A 25,998-nucleotide genomic window follows, 5' to 3' on the forward strand; every position below is an offset into this window, starting at 1 on the left:
GAACCTTGAAGTTTGTGATTCAACTTATTTATTAAAAACCAAATACAGATAAATTTTGCAAATGGAACACATGAAAATGTGTAGTAGAAAAAATGTTATATTGACACACCTAAAGAAAAAAACTCTTTGGAGATAGTATGCTTGCTGTGTATTATAGAAATAATGAAATTTAGAAAGTTATTATGAGAAAGCCAATTGTTTACCTTCATGGAATATTAGCACATAAAGCTACTGATAAAAATCACGGTGCTTAAAGTTCACCATGCAGCCAGGAGACACCAACTTATCAATAAGACAAAATATCTTTATTTGTCACCAGTACGTGTAAACAAAAAGTTTGCATGAAAAGGGAAGTCATCTGTCACTTGGGGGTTATATCATTCTTGAATGAACTTGTAATTTTTCTGTATTACTCAAGAAATACCTTTCAAGGATTTATCTTGTAGTTGCAGATATAATTTTAATCTACCTGATACTTTACTCTTCCTTGTGACCATATATTTATTTACAGTAGTTTTACTTTCGAATCATAGAATGGTTAGGGTTGGAAAGGACCTTAAGATCATCTAGTTCCAACTGCCCTGAGATGGGCAGGGACACCTCACACTAGACATACATTCCTGGCCAGGTTGGAAGAGGCCTTGGGTGATATGGTTTAGTGTGAGGTGTCCCTGCCCATGGCAGAGGGGTTGGAACTTGATGATCTTAAGGTCCTTTCCAACCCTAACTATTCTATGGTTCTATGATGATTCTGATTCTTCTCTTTTTTTTTTTTTTTTTATCCTGAAAATTATCATTAGCAGGTTTTTTAATAAAACTTTTTTTCTTTACATCTTCTCTACATCTGATTCATTTCCTTCTTGTAATGTTTTGTACTGAATGAGTACTTACTCCTTTCTAATCAACTGGACTAGGTAGCTCCTTTACAGGGAGGATTTTCCTTGTGCTGAGAGAAAAGCCACATAAATTAGATGCCTTTGTAACTAGCCATAAACCTGTATTTTATGAAACAAGATCACTTTGTATTATATCATCTTTTGAGTTACTAGAATTGACTGTCTTTCATTTACCTGCTTTCACAGGACTACAATGATGTCTGAGAACAAAACCCTATCCCATCATGATCCTTTTCCCTCATGATCTCAGATTATGATCCTATCCCTCACAATCTCAGATCCTACAGAAATTGGAGGATGGCATTCATCTGTATTTAAAAAAAAAACTCCTAAGTCATAGAATAACATTTCTGGAAAAGAAAAATTCCATCCTACTATATACTTGTTTGTTATACTGTTATCCTGATTGGTAAAGATATTGGCAGTATACCTCAAATGAAGAATCAAAGCTTTTTCTTTGTTTGTTTGCTATTTTTCTTCCTCTAACCTCTCCTATTTTAAAAGGAAATAGTGAGATGGAGATTTTCCCTTCAGAGTCAAAACTACTCCTATGAAGTATAAACAGTTGAAGCAAAACCAGTTTTGAAAACTTTAAATTTGATAGTTTGGTGATGTAGGTATACACTGATCATTGAAAGGAGTGTACTGCATGTACATTTTTAATTTCTTGCTTGTTCCAAAAATATTTTCATTAAATACTATGAATTATGTAACTGTACATTTAGGTGTATAATTATATATGTGAACCTTTTAGTTTTATGTAATTTAGACTCACATTCTTGAACAAGGTTTATAAACTTTTATGATTTAAACTTGTGAGAAAATGTCAATCTAACCCTGAATTTCATATGTAAGCTAATGATACTGAAACTTTATTAAACCATGTCCGTTTCATCTCTCTCATTGTTCCCAATGCCCTTTATCTTTTTTATTTTCATGTTCTAAAAGTTTCTATTTATATAAACTTCATTTGGGTAATTCTTTACTATTGAGCTGGTCAAAAGTATGCTGCAAAGTTGGCAAATTTCATGCATCAGGAGTAAGCTTAACCAGAAGCAAAATTAATTAGGTTGAAGTAAACTGTTTTTTTTTAATTTCAATAACCCTCCCTTTGGTTGCTCTCTTTTCAGGACAAGCACACTTGATAAAAATACATGGTAGAATCATTTTTCTGTAGCCTAAATTAATTCATAGTAAGCATGTTTTCTGGAAGTGACTCTGCAAGAGGATTTTTTCAGGAATCTTTTCTTGGAGCACTTGTGTATAGGCAGTGCTTGTTCAGTGGCTTTTGCTGGAAGCTACTCGTGTCATTCCAAGCCATAATGAAAATGCTAAAGGGAAGTTTTGTTGTTTATTTTTAACTCTAGGGAAATGTGTCTAGTTGAAAGACTATTAATTTCAGCTGAAAATGCTTAGAACATCTTAAAAAACATTTTGTAAACGTTTTGAAAGCAAGTCTGATCAACTTGTTTTGTGATGTGTTATAGTGATTTTTAAGGGTCATGTTTTCAGGAGCTGAAGGATAAAATTAAACTGTGAACAAAGTTAAAATAAATATTTTAATATCTAGCAATCATTCCGTTTAAATAATCTGTCTACATTATCAATGATAATTGTCCTACTGAAATATTTTTGTGGAAGTAATAATACACCAAGAAGCAATGGTCATCCATATGTTTAATGCATAGACAATTTCCTAAGAGTGCATGTAATAGCCAGTTTTACATTAGCACACGCTATGAATTTAAAACTTGAACACATAAAACATGTAGTCCCTGCATAAGTTTTATGTTTGGGGTTTTACTTTGGGGGTTTTTGGTTGTTTGGGTTTTTTGTTTGTTTGTTTTCTTGTCTTTTTCATGTGCCCTTCACATTTTGAGCTACATTTAACTTCCTCCCTACTTTAAGTTTCTGTTGATTGAAGAATTCATGCTTGAATTTTGTTGTTTTTCTGCGCTTTCTGTGTTTTGTCTTGGCACAGCTTGTGCTTGGCCAGTAGTGTGCTTTCATTAAGGAATCCTGATTTCGCCTGAAAAACGTTTTTCTTACAGTTGTTATATGTCAGATATTTCATACCAATTGTACTTTTACACTTTTTTAAAAAAGCAAGAGAGCTTCCTGGGCTCTCCTTTGCATTTTGAGTAAAATTTTACATGCTAAAGTTTCAGTTTTATGTCAATATAATGCTTAAATCATGGAACCCCTCAAGACACATGTTTACATCAGGAATGCTGACAAATCCTTATTAAAGCTGTCAAATGCATGTAGAATGAAGTGCTTTAACCCCAATGAGTGCTTATGTGGAGGTTTTGGGCTCTATGAATTTTGTTAAGTTACCCTGGAGAGTTTATCTGATTATTCATTGCGACTTATATCCGCTGCAGTAATTGCATCTACTATCATTTGTCTTACCTTACTTGGTGTTTATTTTTTATTATTCTAAAAATGAAAAAAAAACCCATGTCTAACACACGACCAAAGACTCATCTTTGTATTTCACCTATCAAATAAAACTTGAATATTGGTGCCATATTGTAGTGGAAAATGATACCATTTGGTTTTTGTCCTTTTTTCATTCGAGGAAGGCTATCCTATACTGAGAAACAGGTGCAAAAATCCTATCTTTTGCTAAATGTTAAGTTTTTTCCCATAATTATGATTACATTGACAATTAATTTGTTTGCAGACCACTATATGCAAAAAAAATCACACTGTAATTTAAACTAAATATAAGAAAATATTTAAAGAATATAAACTTTCATGGACTGTATGTCATGGAATGTGATTTTGCGTTAACTTTTTCCTGGTTTTATTGCAGTCTTGGAAATGGCAGACTATAATTTAAGGCAACAGAACAGTAGGAATTTTCACTGAAATTTGCCTCCTCCTGTAGTTTTTGTACACTTTACCTGAAAAAAAGGTTGAGAAAACAGTTAAAATACTTATGTAAAGAAAAGTGTAAAGCATAATACTTTAAACATTTGATGTTTAGGGTCTGAATTAATTTGTTTCAGTTGCCAAAGAACACTGTTTCTGCATTTCAAGAGGCTTACAAAGTCTGTACAATGTATTTTATTTTAATGTATAATATAATTTGTTAAGAAGGACACTTACATTTGGTTTTATATGTATTCCTTGAAGATATGTCTGTATTGTTTAAGTGTCTTTTTTTTTTTTTAATAAAAATGAGAAAGTTGGTCTTTTGACTAGCTTCAGTTTGAAGGTAAATAAAGACTTTATACAGACCTAACCAAATCTAAAAGGGTACTACTTTTAATTCTAGTTCTTTGTACAGGGAGTGTTATAATGCCAATGTACTATTTTAGATTAAAAAGAAACAAAAGTTATGGAGGCACTCATTATCCATTTTGTCTTTTTAATTTTTACAGGAAGAGCCATATGTTATGTTCAAAAAGTCTGACAAACCCTTGTATGGAAATGATCGGTTTGAAGGTTATTGCATTGACCTCCTCAGGGAGCTATCTACTATCCTTGGATTTTCCTATGAGATTAGACTTGTGGAGGATGGAAAATACGGAGCCCAGGAAGATGCCAGTGGACAGTGGAACGGAATGGTTCGTGAACTAATTGATCATGTAAGTTAACTTTGGAAGCCTTCTATTATCTGTTTGGATTCCAATTCTATCTATACTATTTGTGAAAATTTTATGATAATGCCATTTGAATAGTACTGTTTTGGAATATGCAGCCATTTAAAGAATTAATACAAGTAGATTAACATCAATGATTTCTTTAGTGCAGAATTTGTTTGTTTGACAAAGACTGTTCTGCAACTCTGTTTTGCCTATAGGCAGTGTTTGTTTCTGCCAAACTGGATTAGCTCTTCCATGGCATATGCCTAAGTCAAAATATGGAATAGATAGTATTCAGAATTTATTTCTGAGAACAAATATATGATTTTTTGTAACAAAAGTCTACATCTTTTTTAATCAGTAGAAGCCAGGTTTCGTCTTTTGATAGTGGATTAGAGATTTTCTCATAGAGAAATTTCTGTAGGGAGTGTTAATATGAATTATTTGATATACAGCAAGAACAGGAATATCTTTCTTGAAATAGTAAAAATAAAGTGCAAACATATCTCAACATATACTAAAGCAACAAATTAATGTAATGTGTGTCAAAACAGATACCATAACTATTACTTGTAAATGAGTAAAGCAGGCATTCCTTCCTATCTTTCAAAGCATACGTTCCCAGTTGATCATGCCAGTAAAATTCAGTTTCTTGGAAGCATTTTAGTAAATTTGAAAATTATGGCATTGTCCCTTTCTGCATTTGGACAGATTGCTTCAAATAGTAACATTTGGTCAAACAGAGATAAAACATATTATGCACATCAGTGTCAAATAAGAAGAAGGGGAGACAATTTTATAGCTAATTCAAGTGAAACCTGCTAATAGTGGCAGAAACTGCATGAATAGCTGAAACAAAAAGATACACTAATCTTGTTTCAATTTGCTGTAAGAGTTCAGCAGATGGGCAGAACATGTGCTAATCAAAATATTCATATTTACTAGGAGGGTTATTATCTTCATGATTTTCTAGTAAATAATAATCTGGTATTGCTGTTGCAACAGATATTATGTCTAACGTCACACTTTTAAGATGACTGTGTGGGAGTATTATATTTATATTATCTTTAAATGTGTGTATGCATTATACCTTATATACATACTTTGATTTAAACAGACATTTAGCTAGAGTCCCTGTCCATCTCTATCCATGCGTATTTGCACACATGTATAAATGTATAGGCATTCATTGCTATTAGATTTAATGGTTGTTAAATAGCATCATTATTTGGAACTAATTTTCAATGATTGGAACTAATTTTCAACAATTGAGGTGGATATTGTGGAAGTATTTCTTATATAATTCTTCAGAAGCAAAAAAAATAATCACATTTGGTATGTTTTTATTATTCGGCCCTAAAGCTTTCTTAAACAAGCACTAGTATGGCCTCCTGAATTTTTCAATTAAGACAATCTTGAAATAAAATGCATTTGAAGAAGTTGCAAATTTAAGTATGTGGAACTGGAACTTTTCCAATCCTTTCCTCTTGATAACACAAACGTATGTTCCTTTTTCCCATAGATATAATATAACTAAACTTAGATCAGAATTTATTTTGCCTTTTTAAATGATGTTTACTTAAGAGTGAAAAAAGGTTATATGCTGTGCTAGTGCCTAATGGAAGATGTAATCTAAGTTCTTAACTGGAATCACAACTTTTACTAATCTCTCTCAGTTTCCCAATTTTGAAGTTTTTCCTTTAAAATTTTCTCTGTTTTTATCTAGTCTTATTTTATAATCTAATTGAATACATGTAATTTATTTATGCATCTGTGCCTTTTGTTTGCATGCATGTTATTGGTACATTTTATTAGCAATTCACACTTCAGATAACAATAATTAAGAAAATTCCAGATACACAGTTATCATATTTGATGTTTTTATATGGTTAGTACTTCACATAGGCCAGTTAGGTTAGCTTTTAAGTCTTTATTTTCCATTATTTTTTAAAGTGTTAGAAAGATTTTGTTTTATATAAAGTGATCTAACAGACTAAATTATCCTTGTATAATTTTGGTTTACTATGAGTGTAGAAAAGAAGATGCACAATTTATATAAAGATGAAAGTATCAAATAGAATTTAATTTTTTAAATAAACTGTTTAAATCTCTGCTTAGTAACTTTAAATAATTGCGTGCACTCAAAAGTTTAAGTGAAATTAAGGCAATGTTATCTTAATAGAGCTCAGCATATCATGTCAGTCTCAGGCTTGAAATTCTATACTGTGAACCAAGACTGAAGTCTACTTCAGGCTTTGTGTTGTTTTCAATCTCTTTTCCCGTAGTTCTTCTTTCTTTCACTTTTTTACTCAGTGTTCACGTATGCCATCATTCTGATATTGGTCTCCAAATAGTGAGTAGTTTCCTTCTGATTAACTGATAGATGCTTAAAAATTAGTTCAATGACTCCTTCACTTTGACAGCTGAATGATAATGAATTCTTGTTGGAAAAGACAGTAGTCTCTCTAGCTGCAAATGGAAAAGAAATATTCATAACATCTATAGATGAGATTTCCCTGTGGAAATTCAATTGAATTTCTCCAATTAAGCAGCCTGACTTCTTTGCTGCAATTTTTCATCCAATATTTTATCTTCATCTCTGGTTAATTCAAGATAAGGGTGTTAGATATTTCGAGGTGAACTAAAATTTGGGTATTTCCATCTTTCAGGGATGCATTCTTCAAAAGTACTCTTTATACTGAATTGTTGCCTTTCATTCAAAAAATTTATTCAAGGGTAGATTTATTGAATTGGTTTTGAACTTAATGATAAACTTTGTATATTTCAGGTTGATCTGTGGTGATAAAAGTTGATATGATGCTGTATTATATTGTATAAGATATATAGTGTGAGTGTGTAAATTATTTTGCCCTATAGCTAGCAGATACTGAAAGAATAAAAATGCATAATTTTTTTTTCTGTTCAACATTCTACAGCTCCAAAATTACTTCAAAAGATTCTTATCATTGAATTCTAAAAACAGCAAAATATACTGGTTTATAAATGATAATGAAAAATCCACTAGGAGGTAATTTGTTATTATTATATACCATTAAAAATAACATTTTTTTCACCTTGTTCTTTGTTTGAATGAATCTTTTTGTTTGAATCTTTTTCAGCAAAAAGCTTGTGTAATAAAAATAGACTTTAAGTCTTGGAGATCTTTTATGATTCATAAATAATTATAGAAAACATTAGATATTTAGATCATGGCTGCTCTTTTATTATATGTGAGGATTAAACTTTTCTTTGTGCCTCAGGAGTAGGATTTTCAGCTTGGAGGAATTTAAGAATTATGTAGTTGAACAATTGGAAATCACTACCTAATTTGAATTAACTTGAAACATAACTTAGTGTTTTACTTCAGTATCTTTTGAATTTTTTGAAAATCAGTATTTTACTAATAAATGCTTACATACAAAATGTTTACATTTCTAGAAATAGTAATGGCCTTTTATCCTCTCAACTGAATAGTTTCAGACAATTATATAATGTTTAAAATGTTTCTGGAGACATCTTCTTCCAGTAACTTGTTACTTTTCTTTCCCCCTCCTCAGTTTATGGTCTTTATGGTCCTGAGGCACTAGAGCCAAACTCTTTGTATTACTGTGTAAAAGTAAAAAAAGCTTCCTATAAGCAATAAGGTTGTAGAAGTAAACAAAACTTCCAATAAGGAAGGTTGCTTCCTTTCTGAAACAAACAAAAATCTATACAAGTAAAGGAATTTCAGTTTCTTCCATCTCTTTCTTTTCTCTTCCTTCCCTTTTCAAATTTAATTTCATCATGTTGTTTAGACTCTCTCTCGTTTTCCTTCATGCTTACAGCACGTCTTGCCCTATAGAGCCTCATAAGGAAAGTTTAAGGAGCTTCTCTTTCATCTTCAAGGCTAGGTACAGTTTTCCTTCGTGTAATTTTCAAGCAAAAGGTCTGAATAAAATGCAGCACAGTATAGCCCTGCCTCTTTGGAGGAGTTCTTGCCTCTTTTTACAACAACCTTGTAAGGAGGTTGTAGCAAGGTGGGTGTCAAGCTTTTCTCCCAAGTGACAAATGATAGGAAAAGAGGAAAGGGCCTCAAGTTGTGCCAGGGAAGGTTTAGATTGGATCTTAGGAAAAATGTCTTTCCTGAAACCTTTGTCAAGAACTGGAATAGGCTGCCCAGCGAAGTGGTAGAGTCACCATCACTGGAGGTATTTAAGAGATGTTTAGATGTGGCACTTAGAGACATGGTTTAGTGATGGCAGTTAGCAGTTAACCAACCAGGTTAATCATTGGAATCAATAATCTTTCCAACCTGAATTTCCAACAGGCCAGGGCTCAGTCTGGGAGCTCTGCTCTGGCTGCCCCAGTGGTGGCCAGCGTAGGCACCCAGAAAGAGCAGATGAGAGAGGAGGCTGCAGGGCAGAGCTTGGAGTGTAGGGAGTGCCTTCTCCGGTCTTGTGGGGCGATGGGGCACAATGAACAGGGCTGCACTTGGTGCGCCCTGGTGAAGGTTCTCCTGCAGCAGGGGTTGAGATGTAGGACACTGTCAATAGGCTAAAAAATGTCAGGGAAACTGAGAGGAAGCAGGACTGCTTGCTCCAGGCCCAGACTGTGCAGGAGCCTCAAGTGTCCACTGTAGCTCATGCAGGAAAGAAGGAGGGCATTAAACCAGGAAGCAGGGAACTAGTAAAAAAAACCATAACCAATGAAAAAAAGAGGAAGAGCACAATTAAAAGCAAGGGGCTTCCTCCTAAATGTGATGTCCCCACCCAGAACCACTTTGCAGTTTTGCAGGGGGCAAGCAAATAAACACACACCTCACCACATGAACAACCGGCTGATGCACCAGTGAAGAAGATCACTAGTGGTGCTGCCAGGAAAAGTGGTAGGTCATAGAAGTAGAGGACTCTACTTTGAAAGGCACAGAGGCACTCATCTCTTGGCCTGACCCAGTCTCAAAGGAAGTATGTTGCCTACCAGGGGCTCGGATCAGGGATGATGCAGAGAGGCTGCCTGGTCTCGTAAGTCCCGCTGACTATTACTCGCTTCTAGTTGTCCATGTGGGAGCAAGTGATATAGATAGCAGTAGCCCAGAGAACATTAAGAAGGACTACAGAGCCCTGGGAGAGGTGACAAGGGGCTCTGGAGCTCAGATAGTCTTTTCGTCAATTTTCCAGGATAAAGGGAAGGACCTTAAAAAGGCTAGGCAGATTTGGCAGGTTAATAAATAGTTAGAACAGTGGTGCCATAGTCAGGGGTTTGTGTATTTGGAACATGGGACTTGATTTGGGAGGCCAGGTCAACTGGAGGCTAGGAGAGCTAGTCTGACAACAAAGAGCTGTTTTGGTAGTAGGCTCGCCAGGCTGGTCAAGAATGCTTTAACCTAGATGTGTTGGAGGATTGAGACATCATTCCATCCCAACACTCCCAGTCAGTTGCCAGCACCTATAATAAATTCTCAGAGCAATGTAGAGATATTTCAGCAACTCCAACCAATGAACTGGATTCATTTGGTGCTCAGCTTAGATGCCTCTACAAATGCACATAGTATGGGGAACAAACAAGTTTAATTAGAGATGTGTGCACGTCTACGAGAATATGATATCATTGGTATTACAGAAACATGGTGTAATGGTGTTGTTCAAGGCCAGAATTCACAGAGTCCTAAGTGACATGGCTTGGTGCGAGATGTCCCTGCCCATGGCAGGGGGGTTGGAACTAGATGATCTTAAGGTCCTTTCCAAACCTAAATATTCTGTGATTCTGTGATTCTATGACTGGAGTGTTGGAATGGAAGGTTTCAGGCTCTTTAGAAAAGACAGGCCCAGCAGATGGGGAGGGGGAGTTACTGTTTATGTTACGGATAGACTGGAGAGTATGTAACTCTGTCTGGGGACAGGTGAGCAGTCAAGAGAGAGTTTTTGGGTCAGGGTCAGAGGGAGAACAGCCTCATACTCACAGGCCCTTTTTCTCATGGGGGACTTCAACCACCCTGATGTCTATTGGAGGGATGGTATAGCTCGACACAAGGAATCCAAGTTCCTCGATTGCGTGGAAGACAACTTCCTCTGCAAGTAATAGAGGAGCTGACAAGGAGAGGTGCTATGCTTGACCTCTGCTCACCAACAGGGAGGGGCTGGTTGGAAATGTGATGCTCCAGGGCAGCCTTGCTTGCAGCAATCATGTGATGGTCAAATTTGAGATCCTCAGGACAGTGAGAAGAGCGTGCAGCAAGCTCACTGCCCTGGACTTCAAGAGAGCAGACTTTGGCCTCTTCAGGAACCTGCTTAGTAAGGTCCCATGGGATATAGCCCTAGAGGGCAGGGGGGCCCAAGACTCTTGGTTGATATTCAAGGATCACCTACTGCAAGCTCAGGAGTGTTGTGTCCCAAATAGAAGGAAGTGAAACAGGAGGGCCAGGAGACCTCCTTGGATGGATAAGGAGCTGCTGAGGAAAATTCAAGGGAAAAAAGAGGCTTATAAAAGGTGGAAGCAAGGACAGGCAACCTGGGAAGAATACAGGGATGTTGTCTGGGAATCTAGGGCCCAGGTTAGGAAAAATGAGGCCCACTTAAAATTAAACTTGGCTAGGGATGTGAAAGATAATAGGAATGGATTCTATAGGTACATAGTGAATAAAAGACAGACTAGGGACAATGTGGGCCCTCTCTGAAAGCTATGAGAACAGACTTCCCTGGATTTGGAGAAGGCTGAGGTTCTTAATGACTTCTTTGTCACAGTCTTCACTAGCAAATGCTCTGACCACACCACCAAAGTATTGGAAGGCAGATGCAGGGACTGTGAGAATGAAGACCTTATGCCTACTGTAGGAGAGGATATGGTTTGAGACCATCTTAAGTACCTGAACATACACAAGTCCATGAGACCTCATGAAATCCATCCGCGGGTCCTGAAGGAGATGGCAAATGAAGTTGCTAAGCCACTGTCCATCATATTTGAAAAATCTTGGCAGTCAGGTGAAGTTCCTGATGCCTAGAAAAAGGAAATATATCCCCCATTTTCAAAAAGGGGAAAATGGTTGACTCAGGGAATTACAGACCAGTCAGTCCCACCTCCATGCCTGACAAAATCCTGGAGCAGATTCTCCTGGAAGGCATACTAAGGCACATGGAAAACAAGGTGCTTGGTGACAGCCAGCATGGCTTCACTAAGGGGAAATCCTCAGCGTTTGACACTGTCCCGCATGACATCCTTGTTTCTAAATTGGGGAGGCATCAATTTGATAGATGAACCACTTGGTCAATAAAGAACTGCCTGGATGGCCACATGCAAAGAGCTGTGGTCAATGGCTCAATGTCCTGCTAGAGAACAGTAACGAGTGGTGTCCCTCAGGGATCAGTGTTGGGAATGGTCTTGTTCAGCCTCTTTGTTGGTGACATGGTACTGGGATTGAGTGCATCCTCAGCAAGCCTACTGATGACACCAAGCTGTATGGTTCGGTTGATACACTGGAGGGAAGGAATGCCATCCAGAGGTACCACGACACACTTGTAAATTGGGCCGATGCCAAACTTATGAATTTTAACGATGCCAAGTGCAAGGTCCTACACCTTGGTAGGAGCAATCCCAGACACAGATACAGGCTGGTCAGAGAAGAGATTCAGAGCAGCCCTGCAGAGAAGGACTTGGGGCTGTTGGCTGATGAGAAAATGAACATAAGCCGTCTTCAGTGTGCACTTACAGCCCAGAAAGCCAACTGTATCCCGGGCTGCATCAAAAAGAGCGTGACCAGCAGGCTGAAGGAGGTGATCCTGCCCCTTTGCTCTTTTGGGACGTCACTTGGAGTATTGTGTACAGTTCTGGTGTCCTCAACATAAAAAGGACATGGAACTCATTGGAACAAGTCAAGAGGAGGGCCATGAGGATGATCAGGGGACTGAAGTACCTCTGATATGAAGACAGGCTGAGAAAGCTGGGGCTGTTCAGCCTGGAGAAGAGAAGGCTGCATGGAAACCTCATAGCAGCCTTCCAGTATCTGAAGGGGGCCTACAAGGATGCTGAAGAGGGACTCTTCACTGGGGACTGTAATGATAGGAAAAGGGGTAATGGGTTAAAACTTAAACAGCGGAAATTTAGATTGGATATAAGGAAGAAGTTCTTTACTGTGAGGGTGGTGAGGCACTGGAATGGGTTTCCCAGGGTAGTTGTGAGGCAGTTAGCAGGGCAAACTTTGGCCTCTTCAAGCGATTGCTAGGGGAAATCCAGTGGGCTAGGCTGCTTGAAGGGAAAGGGGCCCAAGATAGTTGGTTGACGTTCAAGGACTGCTTTTTCCGAGCTCAAGATCGGAGCATCCCGACACGTAGGAAGTCGAGGAAGAGGGTCAGGAGACCTGCGTGGTTAAATAGGGAATTGCTCGGTATGCTCAAGTGGAAGAGGAGAGTTTACAGGTCATGGAAAGAAGGGCTGGCCACTTGGGAAGAATATAAGGCTGCTGCTAGAGGATGTAGGAAAGCTGCTAGGATGGCTAAGGCCTCCTTGGAATTAAAGCTGGCGAGAGGGGTCAAGGACAGCAGAAAGAGCTTTTTCAAATACATGGCAGGTAAAACTAACACCAGAAGCAATGTAGGCCCGCTGATGAACGGGACGGGTGCCCTGGTGACAGAAGATACAGAGATGGCAGAGTTACTGAATGACTTCTTTGTCTCTGTCTACTCTGCTGGAGGCAGTCCTGAAGAGCCCTGTACCGCTGAGACCCCGGATGAAGATAGGTCAACGGAGCGGTCTGCCTTAGTTGATGAGGAATGGGTTAAAGATCAGTTGAGCAATCTGGATATCCATAAATCCATGGGTCCAGATGGGATGCACCCGCGGGTGCTGAGGGAACTGGCTGAGGTCATTGCTAGACCGCTCTCCATCATCTTTACCAAGTCTTGGGAAACGGGAGAGGTGCCTGAGGACTGGAGGAAAGCAAATGTCACTCCTGTCTTCAAAAAGGGCAAGAAGGAGGACCCGGGTAACTATAGACCGGTTAGCCTCACCTCCGTTCCTGGGAAAGTGATGGAACACCTTATCCTTGGTGCCATCTTAAGGCATATCAAGGATAAGAGGGTTATGAGGGGCAGTCAACATGGCTTCACCAAGGGGAAGTCGTGCTTGACCAATCTCGTAGCCTTTTATGAGGAAATAACGCGGTGGATGGATGATGGTAGAGCAGTGGATGTGGTCTACCTCGACTTCAGCAAAGCGTTTGACACAGTCTCCCACAGCATCCTTGCGGCTAAATTGAGGAAGTGTGGTCTGGATGATCGGGTAGTGAGGTGGACTGTGAACTGGCTGAAGGAGAGAAGCCAGAGAGTTGTAGTCTATGGGGCGGAGTCTAGTTGGAGGCCTGTATCTAGTGGAGTGCCTCAAGGGTCGGTACTGGGACCAGTATTATTTAATATATTCATCAACGATTTAGATGAGGGAATTGAGTGTACTATCAGCAAGTTTGCTGATGACACTAAGCTGGGAGGGGTGGCTGACACGCCAGAAGGCTGTGCTGCCATCCAGAGGGACCTGGACAGGCTGGAGAGCTGGGCGGGGAATAACTTGATGAAATATAACAAGGGAAAGTGTAGAGTCCTGCGTCTGGGCAGGAACAACCCCAGGTTCCAGTATAGGCTGGGGAACGACCTGTTAGAGAGCAGTGTAGGGGAGAGGGACCTGGGGGTCCTGGTGGACGACAGGGTGACCATGAGCCGACATTGTGCCCTTGTGGCCAAGAAGGCCAATGGCATCCTGGGTTGTATTAGAAGGGGGGTGGTTAGTAGGTCGAGAGAGGTCCTCCTTCCCCTCTACTCTGCCCTGGTGAGACCTCATCTGGAATATTGTGTCCAGTTCTGGGCCCCTCAGTTTAAAAAGGACAGGGACCTGCTGGAGAGAGTCCAGCGCAGGGCAACTAAGATGATTAAGGGAGTGGAGCATCTCCCTTATGAGGAAAGACTGAGGGAGCTGGGTCTCTATAGTTTGGAGAAGAGGAGATTGAGGGGTGACCTTATTAGTGTATATAAATATATAAAGGGGGAGTGTCACGAGGATGGAGCCAGGCTCTTCTCAGTGGCAAACAATGAAAGGACAAGGGGTAATGGGTACAAATTGGAGCACAAGAGGTTCCACTTAAACCTGAGAAGAAACTTCTTCTCAGTGAGGGTGACGGAACACTGGAACAGGCTGCCCAGGGAGGTTGTGGAATCTCCTTCTTTGGAGACATTCAAGACCCGCCTGGACACGTTCCTGTGTAACCTTATCTAGGTGTTCCTGCTCCGGCAGGGGGATTGGACTAGATGATCTTTTGAGGTCCCTTCCAATCTCTAACCTACTGTGTGTGTGTGTGTGATACTGTGTGAAAGCTCCATTCCTGGCAGTGTTCATGGCCAGGTTTGACAGAAGATGATCTTAAGGTCCTTTCCAACCCTAACTATTCTATGATTCTATGATTATATATCAATGGTGGGATACCAGGCAATGACATGTTTATTTTACTTTTTTTCTCTACTTGAATAAACAAGCAAAATATTTTTGTTAGACGAAAAATAAAAGTTAATTTAATTTTGATGCCATTCTGTTCTTTGTTCTCCACACTTGTGTTATTGTTAAGGTCCTTAGAACAGATAGTACTCACAGTATATTAAAATATAACATGTCAAACGCTGCAAAATAATTTTCGAGTATATTGTTAACACTTTTTGTGTCTGAAAAAATTACCACACTAAAACCCCCAAGCCCATGGAAACTCAGTACTAATTTATTTGCTTTATGTTTTTCACAAAGATATCTGCATCTGCATGCATAGAAAGGGAACTGGGTGCATGTAATTTTAGTATTTGATTCGGTCGCACTTTAAAGTTTAGTTCTTAAAGTCTGATTTTGCAAAAATGTGTTTCTCCATTCTTGAGGTGGTAAAGCTTTCTTTATTATAATTGTATAAGTTGCTGATTGTTTTTTTTTTTACCCAGTGAGGCAGTGGGTTGAGCCCCAAGGGGGGGTCTCACTTCTGGTGCTAAGTGCTTGGGACATGCCAGGCGTGACCCACTGTGGGGACAGCGGCCTGTGGGGAGGTTGACTGGGGCGGCACATCCGTCATAGCATAGCGCAGGTGTCCCAGCGTGAAGTCAGGGAGGATGGAAACCTTCCACAGAACAGGAGGGCAAAAGCTTGCTTGATCTTGATTTTCAGTACAAATACAAACCGTGAAAGCAGGGCCTCACAATCCTTCTGGCTTTTTGGGTTTTAAGCAGGAGATGTCAGAAAAGTTACCACTGGGATAACTGGCTTGTGGTGGCCAAGTGTTCATAGTGATATTGTTTTTTGATCCTTCGATTTTGGCTCTTCCTATCACTGTGAAGCAGAATTCACCAAGCATTCGATTGTTCACCCACTAATAGGAACCGTGAGCTGGGTTTAGACTGTCATGAGACAGATTAGTTTTACCCTGCTAATGATTTGTTGTTGCAATAGTAATCCTGCTCAGTACAAGAGGAACCACAGGTTCAGACCCCTGGTGTGTGCGCTTGCCTGAGGAGCCACTGGTGCGAGGCTACCATCTGCGGGCTTGTGACTGAATGCCTCTAAGTCAGAGTCAGAATCCAGCCTAGGTGATTAATGTTGTGCTGTTGCGACATTGGTCGCTCGAGACTGACCCAGGAGATGACAGTCTTGTTCAGAAAACGTGGGTAAAGGCCTTCCCAAATCTTTGTTCGCAAAGCCCATCCATCTCTACATTTGCCTTTCGGCAACCATCCCAGGAGAAGGAAAACTCTAACTTCAAAACCTGGCAGATGGAGCTAGTCTAGCCTTGTAAGGTCTTCCATCTAAGAGAAGGACACTCTAACCAAACCTACAACCTGAGGACTTTGCTGTCACCATCCTAGCTATCTAGGCTCTGGCAGATAAACCTCAAGTGTAAAGGGTGGGGCCAATTCTGTGCACTCTGTGCCTCACTTAAAAAATCCACTGTGAAGGCCCGAAGGGTTTACCCATACTTGCAAAGCCCTGTAGTGACAGGTGAGGGATGAAACGGCAGGTGATAAGGTGCACTGGAAGCTGCAGATCCAACCCTGCATGTGGGTGGCTCAGGATGTTGGTCGCTCGAGATTGACCCAGGAGATGACAGTCTTGTTTGGAAACATCCTGAATGACCAAGCAGCCTTTCTCCCAGCTGGATTTGCCTATCCCACATTGCACTTAGTCATCATGCTTGTAGTAAGTGTTGGTAAAGCCTTCCCAAATCTTTGTTCGTGAAGCCAAGCCATCAGTCAATCAATTGATCGATCAATCAATCAATCAATAAATTGCTGAAAAATTTTACATTTGTCGTTATTACACGACTTTTTTTTCTTTTAATATATTAGCTACCGAAAACACAATATAGAGGTGAAACAATTTAAAGAAGAAATCTTAATTGTTTTTACACATAAATTTTATATTAAAATTTACAATTGATTATGAATATTTAGAAAAAAAGGAAATGTTTCCTATTCTCTCTTCCTTTAAAACAAAGCTATGCTGTGAGCACTAACTATAGGTGGGTTTGGGTTTTCATTTTTTTTTTCCTTTAAATTAAGTTATACTAAAGCCTTGATAATCCTGGTCACATTTTCTTTATTCAGAGAAGTGGTATCTGATTCGTATTTATTAATGTATTAATAGATACAATTTTGATGACCATCTTCTGTGCATGTTAAATTGTTTGCTGAGATAATTAGCATTATGGTGATCTTGTTAATATTGGCTCAAAAAAAAAAGGCTTATCAGTGAAAAGCATGGAACTTTAGAGGGTAAACAGCGTGATAATCTTATGAAACAAGGGCAACTTATGCAATAGTTGTGAAAGGAATTTTTGGCAGTGCCTATCTTTGCTCTCAGTGTTATTAAATTAACAGGGGACTAATAATTGCAGATATTTTCAAAAAGAATGGAGGATTTTTATATTAACTCGTTTCTTCTTACATCAGGTCTCATAAAATCAAATTAATCTAGAGTACAGTTCCGCAGATTAGAATTTTGTACCTCAGAGGGGATACAGGCTGTGAGAGGCTAAGTTCAGGTTCAAAATACTTAAATGAAAGTTTTGATGAAAGGTGCCTGTTGGGGTACTATCTACATAGGCTTCTGTTTTAGCCAAGAGAGACCTAGTGAAAACAATCATACCAGAGCCTAGAAATAAATCTGACTTATCTTCTAAAGCTGTTTCTAATGGAATAATTTAGGTTAGATGCTCTATATCATGTACATCCTCATAAGGCAACAGATTGTGACAGAGGACACCTGAAGCAGCACATTTGAGGACAGGTTGTCTATCCAAGGTATTTCTTCTGCAGTACACATATTAAGAAACAGAAAACACTTTTCTAGAACATGTTCAGCTGGCTTGCTCTTTAGACACTATCATCTGTATTGATTAGACTTTCACTGGCTGTTTTGGAAGCTTAAATTGCCACTTGAGCTTCCTTTAGCTGTCCAAGGCACCCACATAGTGCTGGCAGATCTAAAACCTATGGGAAATCCTTTCATTGATGCAACAGTAACTAGAGGCATAGGGATACCTTAGAGAATATCACAAACTCTAATCCAGTCCAGAAAAGGGCCTGGAATAAGAACTCAGTCATCTGCCTTTTGGAGTTGTCTCACGTGTAGGTTCTTATTGAAGCAATTTTTAGGGTACAACCTGTTGTTACAAAATTATCTTTTTACTGCACTTGCTATAGTATTCACTGGGTATTCATCTTTTTTTTTTTTTTTAAATTGCAGTCAGTAACTTACTCTCTCAAAAAAGTATACTAAGACTTTTCCAAACACCAATCCTTGTTTGTGTAAGTAAACATAACTCTTCTCACAGAATTATGGTATTTTCCAATTATTTGTTTTCATTATCCCTGTCATCTATCATGTTTGTATTAGAAACTGGAAAAAATAAGGATTACCATGAGAAACTAAATGTGATAAACAACTGCGTGAGAATCTTTATCAATTAAGAAAGAAAATAGTAATTTTTCTACCAGTGGTTTCATAGCAAGTTTGCATGTCTGTGTGTGTTCCTAAGATTTCTGTACCTTTACATAGCTGTCTGGATAGAACTTCTTCTTCTGTTTGTATATCTCGATTAAATATTTTTTTATTAGGTTAACAACACTCAAAATAAGCTTAACAAAGCCTAGTTTATTTGATGGTTTAGTTGTGGTTTGGCTTTGTGTGTGTGTGTGTGTCTGTATGTTTTTGTTTTAGTTTTTTAAATTATTTCTGCTGAAGGCACAGAAAGGGTTAGGGTTAGGGTTAGGGTTACACAGAAAAAAGGGTATTTTTCATTTCTTATAGCAAGAAATATTCAGGCTATTCAGTCTAAGGGAAAGAAGAAAGTGGAGAGAAAATGTAAATATGGTTTGAGTGGCAAAGATCAAGTGTTATACAGATTTTTAACAAATAATATGAAGGATCAAATGATCATGTGAATATACAATGTAATGTGACAGGCTTCTAAACTTACGTCAAGCGAATTACGCTGGGACTCATTTCCCTTCTAGTAAGACTTGAACCCACTAGGGCACCATGAGTTCTGGTAGGACTCAAAATGACCTGTCTTCTAGTGGGACTCAAACCCACTAGTGTGCTTCTGTTTCTAGTAGGGCTCAAACCCATACTTGCTCTTTTGCATTCCACTACTGACTGAGGAGAGACACACAGAATGAAGTCTAGAATTACAAAGGATTTTTAATTAAGCAATGGTCATATAATGCTTCAGTCTAATGTTTGGGGACCTAATACTAGGGGTAGGATAAACAGTTACCACTGTTTGTGTAATTAGCGCATGCTCATCACATGCAGTATCAGTGTGTACTTGTCCCATGCAGTTGGCTAGTTAATATTCATGCTTCTAAACCTGTGCAGGTGGAGTGGTTTTGGATGGGATTCTGGTCAGCTGCTGTTCTGAGAACCTTGAGTTCATCACTGGGCTTGTGTGGCAGTACTTTCCCATTGTATGAGACCCTTTCTTTGCAATCCACCAATGTTGGTTCTTTAAACTTCACATCTAATTTTTGAAAAGAGTGTGGAAAGTGTTCATGACAACTTTAGAGGAAGGTTTCAAGGTGTAGAGCTAAGGCTAAGGAAAACTTGTTTGGAAAACACGTGAAATTTTATGTGAAAATTCATTAAATAAGTTTTATTACAGGGAAGCATTTTATGTTCTTAATACGCTGAGGAAATCTTAGCTCAATATACAAAATGTAGTAATAGATACTAAATTATGAGCCCTCAAAAACCACTCATTTGGTTTTAGTTTGAATGAATATTGAGAGGAAGCTACTAAATTCAGCAGAAGCTGTAACATTTTATGTGTCTGAATAGTTTTCATCTGCAGAATCCATAAATCTGTCTTTATTTTGGAGTTTGCAACTCTTCTTTGCTCATAGATTGCATTAAAAAATGTCTTGTCCATCTATAAAGCTTTCACACTTTTTAGAATTGCTCCTTGTATGAGTTTACATGGGATACATTGAGAAGCTTTGCATTATGAAAGCGGAATTTAAATTGCTAATACATAGTGTAGTATACAAAATTTAGGTTAAAGTTTTGGCAAGCTATGTGAGATTTTATTTTTTTTTTTTTCCCAGAACTTCGCTCTAAGATAGCAACTGCAACTGACTCTAAGGTGACATGTGATGAAAATTTTTATAATGCTAAACGTTTTCTATATATAAGTTTGAACTCCAATCCTTCTGAGAGAAGATGTTTTAAGGGTCAACACTCCATAAACCACATATTGTCTTGGAAAGTTTGCATTTAAAATATAGTTGTTTCTTGAGCCAGCCACTCTGGTGAATATAGATAGATGATAGGTTGAATGCTTACTGATTTCTGATGGAATTTTTTGGGTTTTTTTTGTTTTGTTTTGTTTTGTTTTGTTTAGTTTTTTTTCTAGTTACTTGGTTTTTCATTTTATTTTTATCTACCCTCTTAAAAAAAAAAAAGACACAATTCCGTTTTTTTCTGTATTCTTTGTATATGATTAAAACACTACAGTTTCTATTTTTTTAATCACAATCTGTTTGGGTTTTTTTAGCTTTCTTACATTTTCTTTATAATTTGTCTCTTTCATGATTTATCTATTTAGCCATTTGAAAGCCATCTGTTCTGAGTGCATTTTTATTTCTTGGTATTTACCTTACAAATTCAGCATTCTATGCTGAAAAATTCTTCTTCTAGTTTCAAGTAATCATTATTGGTTACATTCGTTAACTTATGCTTTTCCAGCAAAACTCTATTTAAACAAAGCTACTAATTCACATTATTTAATATTTAAAGATAGTATTCAAAATCCTTCAATTATTCTTTGTCATAATATACTACCAATGATTCTGTTAAGGGACTTTAATATTTTTTTCAAGCAAAAGTTTACTGGTTTAAATATTCATAATATCTTACAGTTATTATTGCTTGCATGCTTTCTTTTCCTCATTAAAGTAGTATTTCCTTTCTGTCTGAAATCTGTCCTGGGGTCTGCAGGATAATTTATTATGATCATTTGTAATATGTCATAAGGATATCACCTGTGTTTTTAGAACCTTTCAGTCTAAGCTAATTCATTAATCGAAAACTTCCACTGCTCTGACCTTTTATTTCCAATGTAATTTGTTCCAAGCTGAACAAGCAGCAGCAGGTGTCTCCTGACAAGCAACTATGTGTCTTTTGTTGCTTAAGCTTCTGCTTTTCATTTCAAACAAACAATATATACATAGACTTACAGAAGCTCTCTGCAAATTTTTATCTTGCATGTCTGAATTTATCGATGTAATTCACTCAAATATGCCTTACTATGCTTTTTGTTTGTTTGTTTGTTTGCTTTAAGATGAAAGATTAAAGATATTCTCTTCCACACAACCATAGAAGAACTAGCAACAACAGTTCTACTAGTGCTTCAAATGATCAGCCAAAAATCAGTCTCTATACTCACAAGATGGCACTTAATTTACATGTAATTAGTCTCTCTCTAATAAAGGCTGTATAGAATATTCCCAGGGAAAAAATGTACAGACAGATCCTAACTCTAACTAAAGGTTATGTAGAAATAAATAAATAAACAAATAAGCAAACAAACAAATAAATAATTTGCATTAAATTAAATAAATAAAGTTCAGAGAGAGTACAGCCGAAAGTATTGCAGAAAGCCATGAAATATGCCGGAGGAATCTAAAACATCTATAATGTGAAATGTCAAAGAAATCCTAAATGATAGGTTTAGGTCAAGTGTGCAAAATATGTATTCAGTGAGAAATATAGCAGAAGTGCATATATGATTTCCTTATTAAATTGCCAGCAAAGGATTTGTTACTGATTTCAAGTACAGGACAGTCTGAAGATATCATTTTCAAAAAAGAGCAGTTGAAAGTAAACAATTACTTTCCAAAGAACTTCCAAACCGTCTGCTTTTAGTAAACTAAGAATTGGTAATATTTCTAATATTTCAGTAAGACGTACAGAATAATAATGTATACACTTTTTCTTAATAGTCATTAATGCTATAACATGATCTTTTAAACTGATCACATCCTATGTGTCCTGAAGAAACTGGATGAAAAATTTTATGTACATTTTTAGTTATTTTACACCAGAAGTAGCAGGAGACTTTGACAAAAGGATTTTCCTAATAAGTGCTCTGAGATGTGTGGATTTTATTTCTTTGGATTTTTTTTTTTTTTTGATGATCTGTACTTAAAGGGGTGCTTATCTGACATTTATAGGGGTAAATGAGTATTTCCTTCTTGTTCATTTAACTATGGTATGTCTAAGTAATGTATTTTACAGTTAGGATATTATGGTTTTCTTATTTTAATTTTCACAATTTTAACTAACGAACCTTTTTCTTTTAAAAACATTTTTCTGTTCCTATGTGACAATACCCTTCTTTTTTCCATTTCTATTTTACTCTTTTCATTCTACCAGTCTTACTGAATCCTATCAGTGTATTGCCAAAGAATCTAACTTACTTTTTTGGAGCTAAAACTCAGGAATTACACTTAATTACAGGCCAGGATTCCTCATGATAATAGCATGTCTTGCTGTGTAGAACTGTTAGTTTATAATTTCTTTTACTTGCCTTCACCATCATACTGCTTGCTTCCTTGCTTGCTATTCATAAATAGGATGTCTGCCCACTTACATGGCCATCCCCCACTTTTTTTTTTTATTATTTTTATTTTATTTTTTAGTGATGGTCAATCACAGCTTCACAAGTTCCTGGAAATGGTTTTCAAATCAAATATTCTTTGAGAAGCTACTGCCAAAAGAATGCCAGCACTGGTACAAATCAAACATGTATGAGGGAGCAAATATTTTAGAGCCTGGGTTAAATAATTAGTGTGTAAGAATTAGCACAGAATACATTTTAAATCTAAACCAGTATAATCCCCATTTATACTTATTAGCTATTTGGACATGCCTAGCTAATGTCAGTTATGTAAACTGATTACGTTCAAGTTACAGATAAAAACTGTACAGTGAATAACAGGAACTCATTTTCACTGCACGGCCAGTGAAGTGAATCATAGCCCATCAAGGCAGAGGCATGAAGTTTTTCAAATGAAACTTCAAAAGATAACTCTTTAGCTCAAGCATTATCTATGCTTACATCAATGATTAGGAACTGACTGAATCCAGTAATAAGGCTGTATTCATAAAAGCGTTGCATTTTTCATATCCTTCATAACCTCATACAGTTATCTGATCTTTATAATCAGTTTTGCTGCTGTAATGATCATAGAATAATAGAATGGGTTGGGTTGGAAGGGAGCTTTAAGATCATCTGATTCCATCCCCCACCATGGGCAGGGAAACCTTCACTAGATCAGGTTGCTTAAAGCCCCATCTAAACTGGCCTCCAGCACTTCCAGGCATGGGGCATTTCTAAAAAACTGACAAAACAACTTGTCTATTCAAATGTGCTCTTCCTCCAAGGAGGAAATTTCACAATTTTATTTTGCATGTCATTTGCATGTTATTTTTAGATCCTATAATTAATCTGTTCATTCAGTCTTTTTCTACAATACCAATACTTGACTGTGCTGTGCTTGATCACTGCAAAGTCAAAATAAGTTCAGCTGTACAGGGAAAGTTGAATGGTACCAGTTTTCTCAATTTTCCCTTAGTCTTCCTCTCTGCCTACTCAGTCCTTATTTTAACCTGCTTGTCTCTAGAATTAATAATTAAGGAGTTTGATTGCATGCTTGGTATATCAGGAATTCACAAATTGTACTCATAACTCTGAATGTGACACACTCAGAAGTTGTTCATGAGAAATGTTGCTGCTTAACTTCTGCTTGGATTTTCTTCATTTGGAAATGGTAACAGAATATTTTTGAAAGATTTGCAGGTGAGCTATATAAATCAACTAGAAGTGTATTCATGAAGTAGAAGTAACATAACCAAATAAATTATTAATATTGTCAGGAATACTAAAAGTTGGTTTGTTTTTGTTAGTTTTTTTTTTTTTTTTTTTTTAAAGAGCAATTTGTGTTTTGCTCATCTCCAAAGAGTTTCAATGCATCTCAAAATGAATAGTCCATGGAATGTAGGGAAGAGGGACTATGGAACACTGGAGTATGTCAACTTTCGCAACGACATTTTCGTAAAACAGTTTCAGGATGTGCTAGCAGGACATGTGTCCCTGGGAATGATACCCAAAACACAACATCAGCCATGTCATTTGGGGAACTGAAAGGTATTAATTCTGACTCATTCTTATAGTATCAAAGATAGTTTAGTTGTTTAAAAGAATTATACAGAAGTTGAACATCCAGAGTTGAGTAAGAAAAACAAAAGCCTGTCAGTGCAGCCTTACTTAAGTTCAAAATGCATTAGATGAAACTGATTGTGTGTATGTGTGTTATGAAGAAAGTCATGTTACTTTGTCACAAAAGCTTGAAATTAATTTGCACAGTAAATTTTTATTGTGCTATTTCCTGACCTGTGAAGTCCTGATTAGCAGTAAAGTGTGGTAACCTATGAAGATGAGTAACTTCCTAAGAATGTGTCTTAGCATGGAACAAATATGTATAAATACAGAATGACAGAATCCCAAGGGTTGGAAGGGACCTCAAAAGATCATCTAGTCCAACCCCCCTGCAAGAGCACAGTAACCTAGAGTACATCACACAGGATCTTGTCCAGGCAGGCCTTGAATATCTCCAATGTAGGAGACTCCACAACCCCCCTGGGCAACCTGTTCCAGTGCTCTGTCACTCTCACAGTAAAAAAGCTTTTCCTGATGTTCACATGGAACCTCCTATGCTCCAGTTTACACCCATTGCCCCTTGTCCTATCACTGGACATCACTGAAAAAAACCTAGCTCCATCATCCTGACACCCACCCTTTACATATTGTAAACATTGATGAGGTCACCTCTCAGTCTCCTCTCCTCCACCCACCTCCCTCAGCCTCTCCTCATAAGGGAGATGTTCTACTCCCTTAATCATCTTTCTGGCTCTACGCTGGACTCTTTCAAGCAAACACACGTAAGCATTACCAGTGACTGCACATAGGTATTTGTAAAGAATGAATGTATATTTTGTGTGAATGCATGGGGCATAGTACTCATGAATTGCCAGCAGAAACACCGAAAGGATGCTGGACAAGTGACAAACTGAGACTGTTTCAGATAGAAACCCCATGTAATTTAAAAGAGTGGTTAAAAATTTTCTTTTAGTTCTGTAAAGTCAAGTTTAAATAAATTAAAAGTATTAAGCTTTTTAGTTCTTGCTTTGCTTTAGAAGTGTATACAATAATCTGTTATTGGAAGCAAAATGCTTACAGTACAAAAAATGGGTTGTTAAGCAGAAAGCCTGTTCTGTTTAACAGTTCTGTGTCTGAGGCAATATAGATATTTCCTTAAAACTAGAACACTTACATAGGTTAATTTGGTGGGTTTGGTTGGGTTTTTTTTGTTTTTCTTTTTGGTTTTCTTTTCTGTTGGGAGGGAAGGGTTGCTTGTCGTTTTTGTTTATCTTTTTTTTTTTTTTTTTAATCATGTGGATTGATATTGTAAAGAATGCTGCACTTATTCCAGAATGAATGTCTTGTAAAAAATGTATCAAATTCTTGTTAAAAACAGATCCTCAAGTCATTCTTCAAATGTATGGAAATAGACTACCCTTAGTTTTTCAGCTTAGTTTGCCTGGATGGGAATATAATTGAGCTCTTCCAAAATGTCATGTACAGGATTCAGCCCTGTCACTTCCATGTCTTACGATTTTCAGGGTAGCTTGAAAATGATCCTTGTGGCCATGAAAAGAGGTATTGAAATGTTGTAGGATTTCATAATTCCAAAATATAAAAACAAGACTGTTGTAAAAGCTACACTTATACTATTCTCACAGTGTAATAATAAAGAAAAGACAGGCCAGTTAGGAAAAGCCACCATAGAAGCAAAGTGTCATTGCTGTTCTCTAGACTAATCCTGTTACACCCTTTGTGGGACAGAAATAGCACATTTCTATTCTAGACTTGATGGTCCTATGTCTAATTTGATATCATGATA

At 37.5% G+C, this 25,998-nt stretch overlaps 1 protein-coding gene across 8 annotated transcripts in view; it reads left to right on the forward strand.

The window, feature by feature from the left end:
• The window catches only part of GRIK2 (glutamate ionotropic receptor kainate type subunit 2), a 401,313-nt gene that overhangs the window by 221,941 nt on the left and 153,374 nt on the right, over positions 1–25,998 (forward strand). For all 8 annotated transcript variants that reach the window (XM_061369881.1, XM_061369874.1, XM_061369873.1 and 5 more), the window contains one exon: positions 4,286–4,492. In XM_061369881.1, the coding sequence (XP_061225865.1) occupies positions 4,286–4,492 (207 nt within the window). The remainder of the gene's footprint in view (positions 1–4,285; positions 4,493–25,998) is intronic.

The sequence above is a fragment of the Neopsephotus bourkii genome, unplaced genomic scaffold (genome assembly GCF_033783945.1).
Source record: "Neopsephotus bourkii isolate Nb327-2 ecotype Australia unplaced genomic scaffold, CSIRO-AGI_Nbou_v1 NB_1511, whole genome shotgun sequence".
NCBI classification, from domain to species: domain Eukaryota; kingdom Metazoa; phylum Chordata; class Aves; order Psittaciformes; family Psittacidae; genus Neopsephotus; species Neopsephotus bourkii.